Genomic DNA, 19,195 nt, shown 5'->3' on the forward strand with positions numbered 1-19,195 from the left:
AACACATAAGTATTAAAATGTGAATATATATGATGGTTTGAGGTATACAGATAACAGAAAAGATATATTATTACTAATGGAAACATTAATATTGAGAAAGAATAAGGATACGTAACATTTCTCTTTAGACAACTGAATATATATCAGACTTTTAGGATTCTTAAATGTCTTCAAGGATATTTTGTTAACATTATGGGAACACTGATTTTCACAAAAGGCAATGAAAATCAATGGCACAGAATCTTACGTATGCTTAGTTAACACATGACTTTCCCCCAGAACTTAATTTGCTACTAATTTTTCCATATTGGCACACCTCAGTCACCAAAATCCAAATGTATTTGTGTATATGTGTGAATATGTATTTATACTTAATTATCCCTGAGTTTCTAGATATTTGATATAAGCCATGCAAGTATATAGTAATTTCATAAATATTCACTGCATTTGAGCTCTGGTTCAATACTTATTTAAATCCATTAGATTTAAAGAACTACCAGGAAGTATACAGTATTAGATTATACTTTCAGTTTTCTAAAGGCATTAGTTTCAGTTCATATACTTATGATATGAGAAGGAAATTTAAAGTGACCACAACAGGGGACTTCCCTGGCGGTCCAGCGGTTAAGACTGTGCTTCCATTGCAGGGGACGCGGGTTCAATCCCTGGTAGGGGAACTAAGATCCCACATGCCGCGCGGCGCGGCCAAAAAAAAAAAAATTTAAAAACAAGTAAAGAAAGTGACCACAACACAAGACACAATACTTTGAAACATTTAATGCCTCTATTTGTGGAGAAATGAGCTAAATCATTTAAATGGTGGTAGAGCCTGCTGATTTGGAGATTTTTTAAAATTCATTATTTTTTTAAGTTTCTGTTTAGTATATTAAGTATTCAAAATACTTAATATAAAGTCATATATTAATATTTGACATATAAAGTCAAATGCTGTGTATCTTCAAAGAAATTTCCATTTGGTCATTTTGGCCTACATTCAGCTGTGATCAAAAGCAAGGTATCCAAATCAGTAATGGTTGAAAGTGATTTCAAGTCAGAATAATTTTCAACCTAATCATTCATACAGAACATGAAAAATGGCACTTTGAAACTGGTAGCAGGACAGTAGATTTTAACACTGCAATCCTGAATTATACAAGATCTATACATAAGTCAATTCTTGTCCTACCCCTATTAAAAAGCAAATTAAATATAAAAGCAAAATAAAGAATTAAAGAAAAAATATGATCCTCTATGTATTTTAATGTCTGTTTAACTGATTAGTAACTGTCAACAAAAGCCTGTTAACCTAATGATGTTTTCAAACCTAGACACTAGAGGGAGTCTTAGGAACAAATACACAACAAATAAAGTATAAATCAAGCCACTTTAAGAACAATGAAAACTGGCTTTTTACTCATTTTAACCACCTCTGCTGAATATTAATATAAACACATTCATTAAGTTATATTATCTTGAAAATAACTGAAAATTTAACAGCAATATGATTTCTCCTTTATGCATTACTAAGATCTTCTACAATTACTATTTCAAAATAATAACTAAATTAATTCGGGCATTTTCATTCAAGTTACATTTAACTAATTTTCACAACAGATCTAAAGTTTAGAAAAGTATTACCAATATTTTTAAAGAATTAAACACAGAGTGGGAATGAGAGGCTTGCTCACATTTAAACAATAGTAGTGGGATAAAAACCAGCATTATTGATTTGAATACTAGTGAATAAAAGTCCCCAGAGTAAAGCCCCCGAACTGCACTCACTGATGTTCCCCACTTTCTGATATCATTACTGATGTAACATACACTTCTGTTTCACCCAAAGGAGAGAGATAAAGTGGTTAGACAGTTTATCAGCAATACAATCAAGGCTTAATGTATATAAACCTTCATGCTAACCTTCTGAACACATAAAGAGCAAAAAAATTCCAGTGATATAATTAATAATTATTATTATTATAAATAATACCAACCTTGACTAATTTCTAACCATAACCTCTTAGAATGGGATGGAATCTTAAGAGAGGATCTACTCCAACTCCCCTACCCTTCACAAATTCCCTTTGATCACACATCCTTATGTAGTCTACTCCATTTCCACTGTTTTTATAATGAAGAAAAACGTCAATGATACAAAAATGCTGAAGCAGATAAAATGAAAAACCATGAGATGGATATAGAGAAGACACATCCTAAGGTGAAAACAATATGTAAGTATTTAGGAGACAATGAAGGCAGAATTTGATAACACTACCTTCTTCTAAGATTCCGACACATACTTTTAGTTCATATTGCACTGAACTCTCCTTTCTATATAATCTTATTAATAATTTCAATAATTAGTAAAATGTTAAAATTGATCAAAACAGGGTAGTGAATACCCTTTTTACATTCTTACATACACATTTAAAAGACAAAATAGGGTACCAGTAATTATTTTGTTTAAACCCATCATTTTAGGACTAAGAAAAACTAATCTGCATATATTTATCATTGTCAAATTAATTTTGTAAAAATATTTAAAATTTTGAATATTACCAAGTACACTTTTTTCTTATATAAATGCTATTCATGATCACTGAAAAAATAAGGATTTAATTCATCATGCCCAACAATTTGACATTCAGACTACACAGCCACTGAAATATAGGTTGCACAATATGAAATTTTAAAAAGTATATGCTTTCACCTTTGTTTTAAATAAAAATTAAAGCATAAAACTTATTTTATTCTAAATAGTTCTACTGTAAAAATCATCTAATAGTAAGACAATGGGAGAAAAGAAAAGAAGACTATCACTTAACTCTGGTCATGGCTACTGTTATTTTAGAAGTTTTACTTTTCAAATTGCACTGCAATGTTAAGTTTTATCCCAACTTCTAAATTAAATACTGCTTTATACAATGGTACTCAAAAAATATTAAGAGTTTATAAATCTCAATAAAAATTAATGCCAATCATTAATTTTGCTTTGTTTCTTCTTCTGAGTTTAGTTCATTAGTATACCACATAATATCTTTTGGAACTTAGTCTACTATTCAGAAGTATATTTTATATTTTGGGGAGATACATTATTTCATACCTTCAACTCATATAGTAAAGAATACCAACCCTTTAATCAGCACAATAAATGATATCCTACAATTTTATTTCATGTTCTCACAAAGCATTATATGTTACAAATAATATGCATCAAAATCTTAAGCTCTGGCATGAACTTTCTGGCACCTATTGAGTGAAATATTTTCTAAGCAAGACCAAATTTAATATTGGTTGGTTTAGAAAGGAAGTGGAGAAATTCCACTCAGTAAATCCAACTGGGCAGCTACTGTGTGCCAGGAACCTCGTTAGGCCATGGACATGCAAAGATTAAAAATATATGATTCTGGCTCTCTAAGATTCTTACCATACAGGACAAACACAGAAGCGGTTATTTCAATTTAACATGGTTAAGTGTGTAACAGTTAAGAGCAGTAAACTGGGAATACACAAGAAGTGCATTATGCCCAGTCTAATGGTTTTCAAAGAAAGATTCTTAGAGAACAAGAGATGAGACAGTCATGAAAGTGTGTTAACTAGTAAGACTAGGGGATAAGAACACTGGCATTCCAAACAAGAGCAACAGCCAAGACGCAAGGGCAGGTAAGAAATAACATGGTGTTGATTTACATAAGGACAAAAAAATTTCAGACAAGGAGTTTTTAAGAGATAAATCCAAAGGCTAGAGGGGAAGGAAAGTGTTAAGAGCCATATATATGCTACGAAACTCGAGATTTTATTCTGTAGGTAACAGGAAGTCAGTAACTAGATTTAAAGATAAGAAAATGACATTTCTTTTAAGTATCTCTCTCTTTGCACTGTGAATGAAGGCAGCAACAGGTAAACCAAGTAAGAGGTTATAATAGTCCCAGCAAGAAATGATAGGGGCCTGAACTAATGATGTGATAAAAGTTAGAATGTACCATAATAGGAATTTGTGGTTGCCTCCAAATGGGTGTGAAAAAGAGGGATTTAGGAATCATCCCATCACTCCAGGTTTCTCATCTGGGTAAAAAAGTGATGTTGATGCCACTAAGTTAAGAGAGCACAGACAGAACAAGTATTTGCTTGTGGAATGTCCAAAAGAAAACACACACTTGTAAGAGTGACCCTTTCCCACCTTCTGGGCCATTCGACTTACTCCTCCTTTGTATAGTTCCTCAGATTTTTTCTCTCTAGACTCTATGACAAATGCAGAGTAGTCTATAGCCCTCAAAACCATCTCAATTATAATTAATACCCATTAGATTAAAAATAAGTGTAATTAAAAAAATAAAATGAGAAATACAAATAAATAAATGTATTAATTGTGGAAACAAACTACAAGTTTCTTATTTAATACTTCAAATTAGAATCCCACACCTAGGTAGTTCTAAAGCGGTTGCTACTTTGTTACCTGTGAAAGACATCTGCTTTCTGCCGAAATTAATATGCTGAACTTACCAGATTACATTACAATGCATTTTTTAATTTTCACACAGCCAGGAGTCTTTTCTTCTTTGCTGATTTTTTTCAATCTGTATTGTCGGATCTCTCTCACCAATGTATAAAAAGCATCCTCCACTCTCTGCATTGTAAAACACAACTTCTTTAAAGTCTGTTTCATTGGTAATAGTAATTTATTGGGACAGCCATGTGCAAGAAATTTGGAATTATGAGCTTTACTTGAGAATTTCTTTTTTTTTAAACAGACATCAGATTGTTTGAATAAAATGGGGGATTCAATTTTAAAATATGGGCTTAAATCCTGGTTTGTTCTTTGAAGCCAGTTTTGTTTTGTAACGGGATTAGAATTTTTTTTTTTAATTTAAATTAGGAGTTAGGAGAGATTATGAAAAACCTAAGTACATGTATTATTAGTACCTGTGTATTAATAATGCAGTCATTTTGGTTTGCTAGTCATGGAATTAATCAAAGCCTAAACTGAAGTTAGATTTAAATTATTTGACTTAGGGAAAACAAGTGATTTCTGTACCCCAGCTCTAAGTGGGGAGTGAGGAGAAAAATGGTACAAAAGGGACATTTAAACTTTGTTTAAACACACACACAAAACACTTCAAAATATAGTTGCATCAAGCGACTGGAATCTTGGGTTCTATCTTCAATTACAACTTGTCCAGTCAATTTCTAGGACCCAAACTGGAACTGAGACTGGGACTTCTGTGAATGGAGAACTATACTATTTAAATAAAAATGCTAAATGAGGGCTGTTTACCATAAAATGAAAATATTTTTAATTGTTTAAACACAAAATAGTAGCAATGCATTTTGTATCCTTATTACATGTCTTAAAAATAATTTTGAGAACAATATCCAACTATACTGGCTTCATATCTTCTACTCTAGTTTACATACTCTAAAGGGGCAAAGGGGGCTTCTCCTGCTTAAGGCTATGGTAAGAAAGCTGTGACAACAAACACAATCATATGGCCATATAGAGATCAATGAAGTTTTTAATGTCTTTTCCAGTCTAGGAAATTAGGCAGTAGCCAAGAGGACAAAATGTTTAGATAACTGTACTGTTAGTTTGTCCAGAAAAACATAACCATCAAAGTAGGAACTTAACATCTAAAAGAGAAATGCACATAAACATTAATCTGTATGTGATACAAATTAACTTAAAAGATATGGTATGTGTGTTCCATTCTTCTAAAAGGAAGATGTGTTTAAAAAATATGTTAGTAGTGTATTTTACCGCACCTTTAATTTTAAGCTTATTCTGTTCTTTCAGTCTTAAGAATGAATTAGTCACTATGGAAATTGGCATATTTTAACTCTCTGAGATTGTTAACATCAGTCTTTCTACGAACCAAATGCGACAAAATGGACTCAGTTCCTAAAAAGTTAATAGGTATCAAAAGTATGATATGTAGTTTTAAGTTCAATCAGGCACAGAGAATCAGCCATTTAAGTATTAACTTAAGTAAACCAACAGCTAAGGCTTAATATTAGCAGGTACACATCCATTGCTTATAATAGTTAAGAAAAAAAAAAGGGCACGTCAATTCTTGAGGGTACATTAATTTTTATAAATCTCAAGAATATGTTAAGAACTGCTTCAGTGGAACTCAGTAATTTACCTTTAAAGTAAAACTTTAATTTAAAATTCATAAAAAATTAAGTTTCAGTTAAGCAGTAGGAATTTAAATAATATGTTGATTATATATTAAAATGTACGTCTCAAGTTACTTATACCAACTTGTGATGTATTTCTACTCAACTAATACAAAAGTCATTATAGCCCAAGAAAATCTGAATATCTTATATTTTTAATGAAATCAATTTAATCGACTAGCTAGCTAAACCAACTACAAAATAAAAATTCCAACTATTTTTTTAAAATCATTAAATATGTTGGTACTTTAAATGAGATAGCCACTTTGTACCCATATATAAAATTGGTAATATTTTATATTTATCAGTAATTCTTAAGAGGAGATGGTTTGTTTTTACTCATAAGTCCTTAAAAATTACATATTAGAAATTCTCATTATTAAATTAGATAAATAATTTAAGGCACTAAAATAACTCTAGTAAAGCATGTAAAATATAAAGCATGAGCTGGCATTTAAGATATTTTCACAAATGATTCTCTTTCAATTTGAAAATCAATGCAAGAAATTTAAAACATATGTATATAAATAAAACAAACCAGGTAAAGCTCATATTTTTTAAGAATAAAAACTTATATTCCTGTTTAAAAAAAAGTTATAAGGTCAATGCAGAAGTACTGAAATATACTATGATGGAGGAAAAAACAGGGTTTTGTCCTCTACTAATTTAGCAGAAGCAAATTTTGATTGTAACTTATTTCTAAAATTAGTTTGAACGTGTCTACTTTTTAAGTGTGCACATCCCCATCACCAATATCAGAATATATGATTTTTGTTTCCCGCAATGCAGAGAGAGAACTGGAAGCCAGTAATTAAAAAGAAGAGATTACTACCCACCACCAAGAATTCAGTATCAGGACCTCGGAGGCTAAGATAATTAACAACACTGAGAGATAGTTATTCCAGAGTGACTTTTTTCATTTCTCATTTTTACTAATAGAAAATTTAAATTAGATTTTAAAGAATCTGTTATTTACCATATTTTCTCAGACTTAATTACTTATTTCTTGATAATATGCTTTAAAGGCATGCGGACATGAAGAGAACATTATTGATCCTTGTATATACCTTAAACCACTGGCACAGAACACTGGTTTCATATTCCAAAATTTGTAAGTAATTTTAAAAGATTAAGTACAGCCGAAACAGATGTTTAATACCTACTGTTGGCTAGTTGCTAAGGTCTTAACTGGCACGCAATGATTTATTCTTGGGCATATAGCTTGTTGCCACATATACTCATTTTCAGATGTCACTTATTAAACTTTAAGAACAAGTGAAACAGAAGTGCATGTAAGAACAACAGTGCATGTGTTTATATATGTAAATTTTAAAGTAAGTTGTTAAAGATACATTTGTAAATTTTTTTAAACCAGGAGCTCAGCCATTATCTGAAAACGTACTGTGAGACTATGGAAATAGAGCACTTCAATACAGGAGAAAGAACTGTTAACAGCATCATTCTGTATCCCGGTGCCTATAATGCTTTCACTAAGCGATTTAATTTTAAACAAGTACTTGTTGTAGTTGAATAGTTTATTATCTGCAAAAGCTCTTTCAAGGAAATAAATAACACCTCAAATACCCTAACTATAGACAGATGCAAGAATACTAGCCCTGCTTGGGGGAGAGGAGTGGGAGGAACAAGATGTATTCTAAAAATCAACTTTGCATCACTGAATTGGAAAGAAACCTTGCCAAACAACAGCCCACCTCAGGAACTACTGAAATGCAGCAATACTACTACTTGGGAGGCTATACTATGCATTGGTGCACAGCAGGTGCTCAGTACTTGTTTTGTCTAGTTTTAACTCATAAAAAGCAAAGTTCAAATTATTGATCTTATGTACAGAAACCAACTATTATTAAACAGAAATATGGCACATAAAGTTTTTTTGTTTGGTTTGCTTTGTTAAAACAATTTGATGATAAGCTTTCTTTAATGGAGGTATTCTAACAACTAAATTTAAGTATCTAGAAATTAACAAAACCTGGAAAATTAATCACTCAACATTTTTAAGTTCGTAAAACAAATTTTCACATTATGCTCAAATTGAGACCTCCAGAAAGCAAAAAAGCTGAATCAGGAGTAGCAGATACTCTGAGAATTCTGCTTTTGTCATCTGCTTTACTGAATGATCCCCACTTTTGATTTTAGCAGACTGGAAAACACACAGCTGATTACCACGGTGTCAATGTTTTGGTTTCAACAGCCTTTGCAAACACTGCCATACACTGCCCAAAGAGGCCAGAAAAATATGTCAATTACTAACTGCCCAGATAGATGTGACCTAGGTAGCAGCCTTTATACACTAGGAACACAGGGACCACATACAGCATACTTGCAGAAAATAAAAACTACTTTGGCCTTTCAGATGTGGACTAAAATGATAGTTAAAAATATAATTCACTGTATTCTAGCCATAAAATGGGCTTTTTAAAATAAGAAAGTAAGTTGGTAAAATATATAGCCTACAACCCTTACCTTTAAAAAGACTAGAGTAAAACTCCTCTTTCTCTTTCACAGAATACATAAATTTTACTTTAAAATTCCTAATGTTAGCTTGTAAAATTTAAGTTGAAAGTCTGACCTAACTTCTTGTGTCTAGCCAAAGAATACAGTTCCCCAGAGAATCAACGGTCAGCACACTACAACTTGGTCAGCACACTACAACCCACAAATCCAATGCAGCCACAGCCTATATTTCTGTACTGCCCACAAGCTGAGTGATTTTTGCATTTTTAAAGGGTTGTAAGAAAAAAAAAATGCAACTGATAGCACCTGTGGCCCACAAAGCCTAAAATATTTATCATCTGGCCCTTTGCAGAAAAAGTTTGCCAGCCCCTGACTTATATCTATGAAAGTTCTAAATGAATGTCCTGTTCCTGCTAACTTGAATATAATTTTTGTTGTTTGTGTTTTAGGTTCGTGCTCAAGACCAAAACTTAGGGCATGAACCGAGTAGCTGCTGATAAAATACAACAAGGATATGCATATTCATTTTGTTCAAATAATAAATAAATAATAGCAGATGAGTAACAAAACACTCTGCAGAAAATAGGGCTTCAAATTTTCACAAAAACTGGAGATGTAAATTAAAATTTATGAAAATTTACATATTTCATTTTCTCAGTTACTTGGAATAATTAAAGTCTTCTAAAAGCATGCAAATATCAAATTAATTTCAAAAGAGAAAGATGAATAAACTTTTGAAAGGCAAATCAACAAGTCCATGTAATAAAGAGAAATCAAGTATCTAGGAAACTAAGTATCTAAGTTATAGTTTAGCAACATAAATTACATAACAATATCAATAAAACAGAACATAAATATAAGAAAAGCTGAGTGCTAGAAGGTTAAGAAATAAAGTACAAGTATTCCTTTGTATTATATCACTGTATATTTTTTCTGGATGATCCATAAAAATGCCTACAAAGCAAATTTAGGTTAATCCACTTGGTATCACACACACTACATCCCCTTCCCTACCCGACACCCCCCAACCGCCCCCCCCAAAACCAGTATAAAACCTAAAAATCTACTTTAAAAGGAAACTAGGTAGTTTTCTGATTAGTTATGAATGCTGTGGTATATTAAAGCATTAATGTCAAACACTTAAGAATCAACAGTACTTCTGAGATAGTAACCATACAACAAGGAAAGAAGACAGAGCTATTATTTTAGGCTCTTATCAAATGAGAGTGGAGGGCAACACTGCAGGAATAACAAGACTTCCTCCTCTTACTGTCCTTTATTACCTTTCTACTCCAAATGTGGTCCATGTACCAAAGTCAGCATCACCCGAGAGCTTGCTAAAAATGCAGAATCACAGGTTCCAACCTAGACCCTAATTCTAATTCAGAATTAGAATCTGGATTTGAGTAAGAAGCCCAGTTGATTCTTGTGCATATTAAAGTATGAGAAGCACTGCTTTATTTGCAACCCTTTACAACATCAGGCAAAGTCTTAGAGTTTTTCTTTTCTTTGTACAGTGTAAACTAAAGTGTCCACTAGTCTAAAATGTATACTTTAAAAGTTACAACTAATGCAAGTTAATAAACTGTTAATAGTGTAATCTAGGTAGTAGGTTTGCAAATGTTTTCAATAAAATTCCTTCAATTTTATATCTGAAAATGTTTCATACAAAAATGGGAAAAAAAATTATAGTATTATAATCACATTTTCTGAGTACCTCCCAAGGGAAATCAAGGAGTACGGTCAGAGAAGACCAACACAAAGAAGACAAAAACCAAACCTCTTCCCAGTCTTTGGGACCTGGAAATGATATGAATGAAATCTTAATTCCTCCAAAGTAAAGTGAAGTAATGTATACACCAAGTATTTCTTTAACTTATAAATCAGGTTTTAGAATAAGATAATCTGTATTATGGTCAAAAACTATTCTAATTCAGCTTTTAATCCCAAAACGAAGACTTAAAATAGAATTCATTGTTTTTTTCCACTGTGTACCAATTTGTACAACTAGAAAGTGGTATGTATGATCTTCCACTAGGGAAATAGACATATATACTAGCTGAATGATGGTTTACTTTTAAATTTTTACCCCTTCACAAAGTTCAGTGAAAGGTCTAGAAGGTGTTTTTATAAGCTTAACCATGTAATAAGTTGTTCATCACTCTTCTTAACTTCTAGCATTATAAAGTTAAATTCCATGAAATTGGTTTTCTGGGCTCATAGGTACAAATAACCAGACAAGGCCCCAAACAAATGTTCATCTTGTATGAAACATATTAATATTCCATCATAACCTTATATTTTCCTTTCTAGGAATTCATTTTTTCTATATGTTAAACTCTTATTTCATACAAATAGGCTAAATAATATCAATTATTTTATTTTACCTAGAGAAAAAGTTACTTTTAAAATAAAGATAGTTTCTGAAACAAAATTCAGGATCAATCTGGTGGTATTTTTTTCTCAGAACACAGTAAATGAATAACTGAGAATTTCTATTTACTTTCTAAATATTCTCTTGCTTTAATAAAAACTTTCCTGAAAAATATATCCTTCAAAAAAAAAATTCTACCTAAGTAAAATTCTTCAAATACAACAAAACTTAATCTAGAAACATATGACATAATACTCTTAAAAGCACTTCTAAAATAGGAAACTCAAAATTTGTTTCCCTGTTCTTTGACTTTATAAATAAAACAGTAAAAAAAAAATTCCCACGTTTCTCAAATCCTGACTATAACATGTGATGAACTGTTCAACGTAGAAAAAAGCCAAAGCCAAAGATAATACCATGGACACTGGAATAAGAAATGCTGCCCTCTCATATCCTTAAGAGAACATTTACCAAGTAAATATTGTTATATTTCCTATTTTACTATAATGGAAGAAAATTGATAAATTACATCAACTGATATGAAAGTTATGCTATCAGGTATGTACATTTATTAATATTCATGCCTTCCTGCTCCCAAAATGACATTATTAGAATATATATTAGTAAATAGTGATTAATGATTTAAATCACTTGATATAGTTTGAGAGAACAGATTTGTATTTATTACAATTTTACTTGCCTGTCTTGTCTTTGCAGATGTTTCAATAAAAGGAATTCCATAACTTCTTGCTAAGTCCTGAGCCTGTTTTGTGTCTACTGTTCTAGAAGGCAAATCACATTTATTTCCTACTAGAACCATAGGTACATCTTCAGAGTCTTTAACTCTTTTTATTTGTTCTCTGGGGAGGAAAAAACAAAGTTACATCAGAGGAATTAGTAACAAAAATCTTTCAAAAACTATTCATAACTTTGTCTCATAAAATATGGTTAAAAGACTTTTAATGTAATTCCTAGTTCCAATCACACCAAATTCTCCTTTCTCCTCCTCCTAGTTATTTTTCTCTATCCTAAACAGAGAACTTCTATGTCTCTTAAAAGATCAAATACCTAGAAATATAGTAAAACTACAATCTAGTAGGTTCATATGCAGGTAGGTCACAATAAAACAAATATTGAAAAATTCTAGTCCAAAAAAGTGCTATGCCTAATTTTTAAAATTATAATCTTAGAAACATATACTATATACGTTGTTAAATGTACACATATAGAATGTTTTTATAAAAATAGGAATTACAACATTAACATAATGCTTTACCTTCATTCTTAAAAAAGAGAGCACCAAGTGGAAAGATTTTGATTTCTATATGAACGTTTTAATAATAGTCGCTTCTATGCAAATTTGTTGAGATTCTTTAAAAACTGTATTGCTCTAATACTTCAATCTTATAACTGCAGAGTTGTGTTTTTTCCTTAATTATCTAAGGCCAACATTTATCTGATTCCAAGAAATTCTACACTATACAGATTTTTAAGGCTATTTGAGTGGCGCCATCTCAATTAACCTTTTCACATTTTTGTTCATGGTTTTCATTTTTATGATGGATCTAGCTTAAAGCCTTGTTTCTCAAACAGGCCTACCTTTCAATTCTAGCACTACTACTATGTGATCTGGAACAAGTTGCTCAACTGCTCTAATCCTTAAGAATTTCACTTGTAAATCAGGGATATTACCTAACAAAAATTATTTTAAAATTTAAATTAGATAATTTGTGCAAATTTGTGCATGGCAGTTAGCAAAGACTCAAAAAATGGAAGATGCAATTACTCCTCAATGTCAACTTATTTTATTCAACTTAAACCCACCTATAATGGTGAATATCTTCAAATGATTTAGTATTATTTATGGCAAATACACAAAGAAAGCCCTCCCCAGTCCTCATGTACTGGTCCCTCATTGCACTGTACTCCTCTTGACCTGCTGTGTCGAGAATATCCAAGAGACAGGTTTCTCCATCAATTACTACTTGTTTTCTGTAGGAATCCTGAGAAGGGAGAAACACAGTCTGGGTTATTATGGTGCACCTTTTACTTCTAAAAAGGTGTTAGACACAACTTAAGAACAAAAAAACAACCCAATTCAAAAGTGGGCAAAGTACGTGAATAGACAGGTCTCCAAAGAAAATACACAAATGGCCAATAAGCACATGAAAAGATGCTCAACATCATTCAGGAATTGCAAATCAAAACCACAATGAAGTACCACTTCACACCCATTAGGGTGACTATTTTTTTAAAAAAAGGAAAATAACAAGTGCCAGTGAGGGTGCAGAGGAAACTGGATCCAGCAATTCCATTCCGAGGTATATAAACAAAAGAACCGAAAGCAGAAACTCAGACACTTGTATGCCAATGGTCGTAGACGCATTATTTACAATAGCTAAAATGTAGAAGCAACCCAAGTGTTCATTAAACAGATGAATGGATAAACAAAATGGGGGGGGGGCCACACACACACGCAGTAGAATATTGTTCAGCCATAAAAAAGAATGAAATTATGATACAGTCCACAAGATGGATGAACCTTGAAAACATTATGCTAAGTGAAATAAGTCTGACACAGCAAGACAAACATTCTGTGATTCCACTTATACTGAGATACCTAGAATAGGTAAAGTCACTGAGACAAAAAATAAAATAGCGGTTACCTGGGGCTGAGGAGAGGGGAGTTGGAGAACTGTTGTTTAATGGACACAGAGTTTCAGTTTGGGATGATGAAAAAGTTTTGGAAACAGACAGAGCTAATGGTTGTCCAATATTGTGAATTTACTTAATGCCACTAAACTGTACACTTAAAAATGGCAATGGTAAATTTTATGTGTATCTTACCACAGTTTAAAAAAAGGTTTTTTTTTTTAAAAGGTGTTACACAGAGATTCAACAATGCAAGTGCACAGATTAATAACAAAAAGACCCAAATTCTCTGTAAAGGAAAATAATTTTTACAAAATGGGATAGCTCTACCAACTCTTACTATTCTGGATGATTTAGGTGGCAAGAAAAATCAAGCAACTTACAAATAACTGTCATGTATCTATTTTATTTATACTCAAAGGAATACATAAGAGAACGGTCAATTCTGAGAATTTTAATGCCCTTATTTAATCCATTTCTGCAGTCCTGGGAACAATATTTAACAGCCAGATAGATACTATGATAATGCTAAAGAGAATGATTGTTCTGTCTGCAAATTCTCTGAGACCTCTAGTAAAAAGAGAGGGAGTGGTTGAAGGAGAGAGAAAGAGATGGATATCTTAGAGACCACGCAACTCCAAGATGGTGTAAAGGAAAGAAGGTAGGTGACATAACAGAATCTTGAAATGAAAATCTGATTTTCCTCTGACTTTTGATTAATACTCATGCCTAAAAGATTTCACACACTCTCTGCCAAAATAGGCTTCAAAAAATAAGGAAAAGGGCTGGTGCAAGGTGAAGTCATGGAGTCAGAGGCAGGGCTAATAATGGGTATAAAGTATAAGCCCAAGGACACTGTTTCTTATTGTTCCACCCTTAGTTCATGAATTACTTCACAAACCAATCTATCATTAAAAAAGTGGTCATTGAAAATCATGTTTTTGGTAAAGTGTTTGAAAAATGTTCACAGCATAAGGAGAATACAAAGATACGCATGTAGCATGATCCCAATAAGGTATCTCTACATATCTGTATAAATGTATCTGCACATATATTAAAAAACTCGTGGTATGTACATCAAAATGTTAACAAAGGGTATGTCTCTGATGGAGATAATTAATCTAAGAAATAATTGATCTCTTGCTTACCTTTTTTTGTGGTAATAGATATTATTTTAAATGTATTTCTTTCTTTGCCTTTTAATTTTAAAAAGTGTGAAAGATTACCATATTAGAATGATCTCGCACTTATCGTTTAAAGTAAACTGTATTTTCCAAATTTTCTATAATAAAAACCAATTATCTCAACAGTCAAAAAAAGGATGGATATTTAATTTTCTAAACAAGAAGCTCTTGACTAAAGATGTGAACATTTGGTTGACATTTTTTTTTTAATTTTTTTTCTTTTTTTAATTTATTTATTTATTGGTTGACATTTTATTTTAGCCTATTCCTTTAATTAACTATTGATCCTTGAAAGAACTCCTGTATATTATAAATTGAAAACCATTGTTTTTGGAGTAGAATGAAAGAGCAGGAATTGAGAGCAAAGTACAGTTTCTTGGAGTCAATCCATTCATTACCCAGGTGTGGCTACGGCACATGTGAAACAGACCAAAGACTTTTCCTCACCTATTGAGCTGTCACCTCGCATTCTTCACTTACCAGTACTAGCTGAAGTTAACCTTATGGTTAATGGTTTCTTTAATCTTTAAAATTTTCTATCAACAATGAAATTAAAGACTATAGTTTCTGGAGCCACACAAATCTATACCCAAGGTGTGGCTGGAGGATTATGCACGTGCCCACAAGATATCGCCTCTAAGATGTATACCTCAGTGAACTCCCATTTACAAAATTTTCAAACATTTTGTGTTTCAAAAGTATATAATGTGAAATATTAGTAGTTTCTGCATGCATTTCATAGCATGTTCCCATGATGAACACTCCATCAAAGGGACTGAGAAACTGGGAAAGCAGTCCCTATTCATTCCTATTATCTTTTCCCTTCTAAACCCCAAAGATACTGAAAGCAAAATTCTGAGTCACATTCTGTTATTGAAAAAAAGTAATCCACAACCTGCCTATAAACAATGAGGAAGAATCTGCTGATTACAAATAACAGGTTTAGGTTAAAAATTCAGTATTTCCCAAGTTTATTTTATTTTATTTTATTTTATTTATTTATTTGCATTTCTTTTTTTAAAAAAATAAATTTACTTATTTTATTTATTTATTTTTGGCTGTACTGGGTCTCCGTTGCTGCGCACGGGCTTTCTCTAGTTACAGCGAGCAGGGGCTGCTCTTCGTTGCAGTGCACACGCTTCTCATTGTGGTGGCTTCTCTTGTTGTGGAGCACGGGCTCCAGGCGCGTGGGCTTCAGTAGTTGTGGCTCGCGGGCTCTAGAGCGCAGGCTCAGTAGTTGTGGTGCACGGGCTTAGTTGCTCCACGGCATGTGGGATCTTCCCCGGACCAGGGCTTGAACCCATGTCCCCTGCATTGGCAGGCGGATTCTTAACCATTGTGCCACCAGGGAAGCCCCCAAGTTAATTTTAACTACAGTCATCCTTAGAAGCATAATTAGTCGCTGAGCTATATAAAAAGGCAGTGCAACTTGGTAAAAACTTAAGAACAAAAGTGTTAAATGGCGAGATCTGATCTGAAAAGAAATGACAGGTTTTAAGACAAAGCAGACAGCAAGCACAACAAAAATGATATGTAAATACTAAAGATTTTGTTTAGCCATAAGAAAAAAAGTATATGGAAGTAGAAAAAAATATATGCATCAATGTAGAATCTTTCCCAACATGAGAGCCTAAATAAGGGTACAGCAAACTGTGGCCCACAGGCCAAATCCTGCCCACCTGTTTTTGTACAGTCTATGAGCCAAGAACAGTTTTTAAATGGTTGTTTAAAAAACAAAAAACAACAACAAAGATTATGTGACAAAGACCCAATTGACCCTTTACATTTTGCCAACCCCTGCTCTAAGCTAATAAAATACCTTATCACAAATCTAAAGTACTCTCAACACATATTATTCCTTTTATATTTAAAAAAAAAATCACCATTGAGAAAGTACAGGTTATCAAAGCCTAACCAGTTTAAAACCACATAAATTCCACAATGAAACCAGTTAAAGACAGAGCAAGAAAAGAATCAAGACTTTACATTTTTCATTAGTATTATTTCCAGCCTTTCAAACAGAATAAACTTTTAGATCAGATACAAAGGTTACTAACATCCTTTGGAAACTAGGATAAAAGAAAGCCACTTAAAAACTAACTCAACATAATAAAATATTAAATAAAGGAAAGTTATTCCATAGATTTCCCCTTACTCCCAACTAAAGTACTATTTTTTTAATTTACTGAAGTAGTAGGAAAAAAAAAAAGAGAAAGAAAAAAAAAACTTTTCTAAGTGAAATACACTATGCTGGCAAAAGTTAAACATAGAAGTCAAGCATTTCTGGTGATACAGTAACAGGTACAATCCTTTTGGAAAGCAAGTACAGTACTTATCAAGAGCCATACCAATGTTCATAGCCTTTGACACAGTAATGCCACTTCTGGTAAGAGATGCTAAGAAAATATGGTTTATTTTTTTAAAACGATAGCTAAAATGGAGATATACTTAATATGGCATCCTAAATCATCATACCATAAAAAAAAAATTACATAGGCGTTTAATACCCACAATCTTATGCCGTTTATCTATTTTCAAAATATACTCCAAATCCAAGCACTCACCACCCTCACCCTAGTCCAATGTGATTGTCTCATGCAATCTCCTGCAACTGCTTCCTAGCAGTTGTTGTTACTCCTACAGTCTATTCTCCACATAGCAGCTGGTGATCCTATTATAATTTGTAACTATGTATTTATGTGTAATTGTTCAAGTCTATACCCCCCACTTGGCTTTAAACTCCATGATGGTAGGGCTCACATCTGTTTTGCTCACCACTGTGCACCCTGTGTGTCAGTCTTAAACACAGCAGGTAATCAGTACTGTCTGTTGAAGAAATGAATAAACCCATTCAATGTAAATATATGCAGACACTGTAAAAATAAACACAAGTTTAAGATATCATAAATTATATTAAAACAATGAAGCTGTAAATTTTAAAATTATACATTAAGAGTATTTTAATAAATGTATTCAAGCAAGTTTTATATAATATTAAAAATTTTAATTACTATTAATGTCAAAATATAAACAAAATATATAGATTTTTAAACATTTTGGGGGAGGGAAGAGAATAAGATTACAGAGAACACGGAGGCCTTTAACTGTATTAAGTTTTATATCTTGAAAAAGAAAAAAGGAACTAAAGTAAATGTGGCACAATGTTAAGACAGGGAAAACCTGATTTGGGGCGCACATGACGCTCATGGTATTACTTTTCCATACGGCATTAAGGGTGTACCCATTCCATCACCACTCACTCAACAATAGGTTTCATATTTTTATTTTTGTCAGCTTGTTAGACCAAAAATCCTATTGTTTTAATATCTATTTCTTTGGGGACTAGTAATGTTACATAGTTTTTCTTTTTCATATTTATTCCCATTACCTGTTTGGAATTTTTGTCTTTTTTGTACTGGCTTAATTTTTTAAAAGTGTTTTCCAATTTATTAACATGCCTTCAAGTGTTGTTTTATGTACAGAAACTCATCTGCAGACCCAATAGAGGACTTTGCAAGTTAAGACTATATCTTTCAAGAATGAGATACACTCACTGACCAGGACATCATTTTGTCATTTTTCTATTATAATTCACAGTAACCAAGTTACTCAGTATGTTCATATTTCAACATATTCAATTTAGTTTTCCAACTCAGGCAGTTAAAGTTAACCCTGTCATGGGAAGACATAGTATAGTAAAAAAAAAAAAAAAAAAAAAACTAAAGAAATTAGTAACTTTTACTAAAAGTAACCATATTACTATTAATAGTAATTATGACAGCCAACATTTACTGAGCCCTCATTTATATGTTGGATACTGTGATAAGCATATTACAAGCCTTATCCCATTTAATCTCCATCTTCATGCTGTTGATTCCATCAGATGCTCTTGTAAATATGAATAGGACTGCTGGAAATGTCAGCTGAAGTATTATTTGAGGATTTACTTTTGAAATGTTTGTAAGATTTTCTTAATGTGTTATTCTAAGTATTTTTCATGTACTGCTAAATAACACCTATAGGAAAAAACGAGAAACTCACTTTTACCCTCTTAATGCTCAAATATTTTGTTACTCTTCTAAAAGATTATTTGAATCTATCATAGAATGATGTGTTACACTATTGGTTATAACCCATCAAAAGTTGTTGTACACAGCTAGTTCTCAAAGACAGCTAAAAACATGCACAATAGCCTGGTATGTTAGAATTATAATAGGAAAGAAACAAGGAATTGGGTATATATAAGCACAGGCTTATTTGTTAGTTCATTCCCTCCTACCTACTCCATTCTCCCTTGCATCACAGGAACACTTAGTAAAAATCTTCTGAATGTCATATA

The 19,195-nt window shown here is 32.2% G+C and overlaps 1 protein-coding gene across 4 annotated transcripts in view; it reads right to left on the bottom strand.

Moving 5' to 3' along the window:
- Nucleotides 1–19,195, bottom strand: part of KRAS (KRAS proto-oncogene, GTPase) — a 39,926-nt gene that overhangs the window by 4,488 nt on the left and 16,243 nt on the right. For 2 of the 4 annotated variants that reach the window (XM_036865394.1, XM_036865392.1), the window contains exons 3-5: nt 12,845–13,023; nt 11,721–11,880; nt 4,501–4,624 (exon numbers count right to left, since the gene is read on the bottom strand). In XM_036865394.1, coding sequence (XP_036721289.1) covers nt 4,505–4,624; nt 11,721–11,880; nt 12,845–13,023 — 459 coding nt within the window. In that variant the 3' untranslated portion in view covers nt 4,501–4,504. Of the gene's footprint in view, nt 1–2; nt 4,090–4,500; nt 4,625–11,720; nt 11,881–12,844; nt 13,024–19,195 lie in introns of those variants that run through there. The other 2 variants (XM_036865391.1, XM_036865393.1) reach the window with 2 other exon arrangements.

Source organism: Balaenoptera musculus, chromosome 10, assembly GCF_009873245.2.
Source record: "Balaenoptera musculus isolate JJ_BM4_2016_0621 chromosome 10, mBalMus1.pri.v3, whole genome shotgun sequence".
NCBI classification, from domain to species: Eukaryota; Metazoa; Chordata; class Mammalia; order Artiodactyla; family Balaenopteridae; genus Balaenoptera; species Balaenoptera musculus.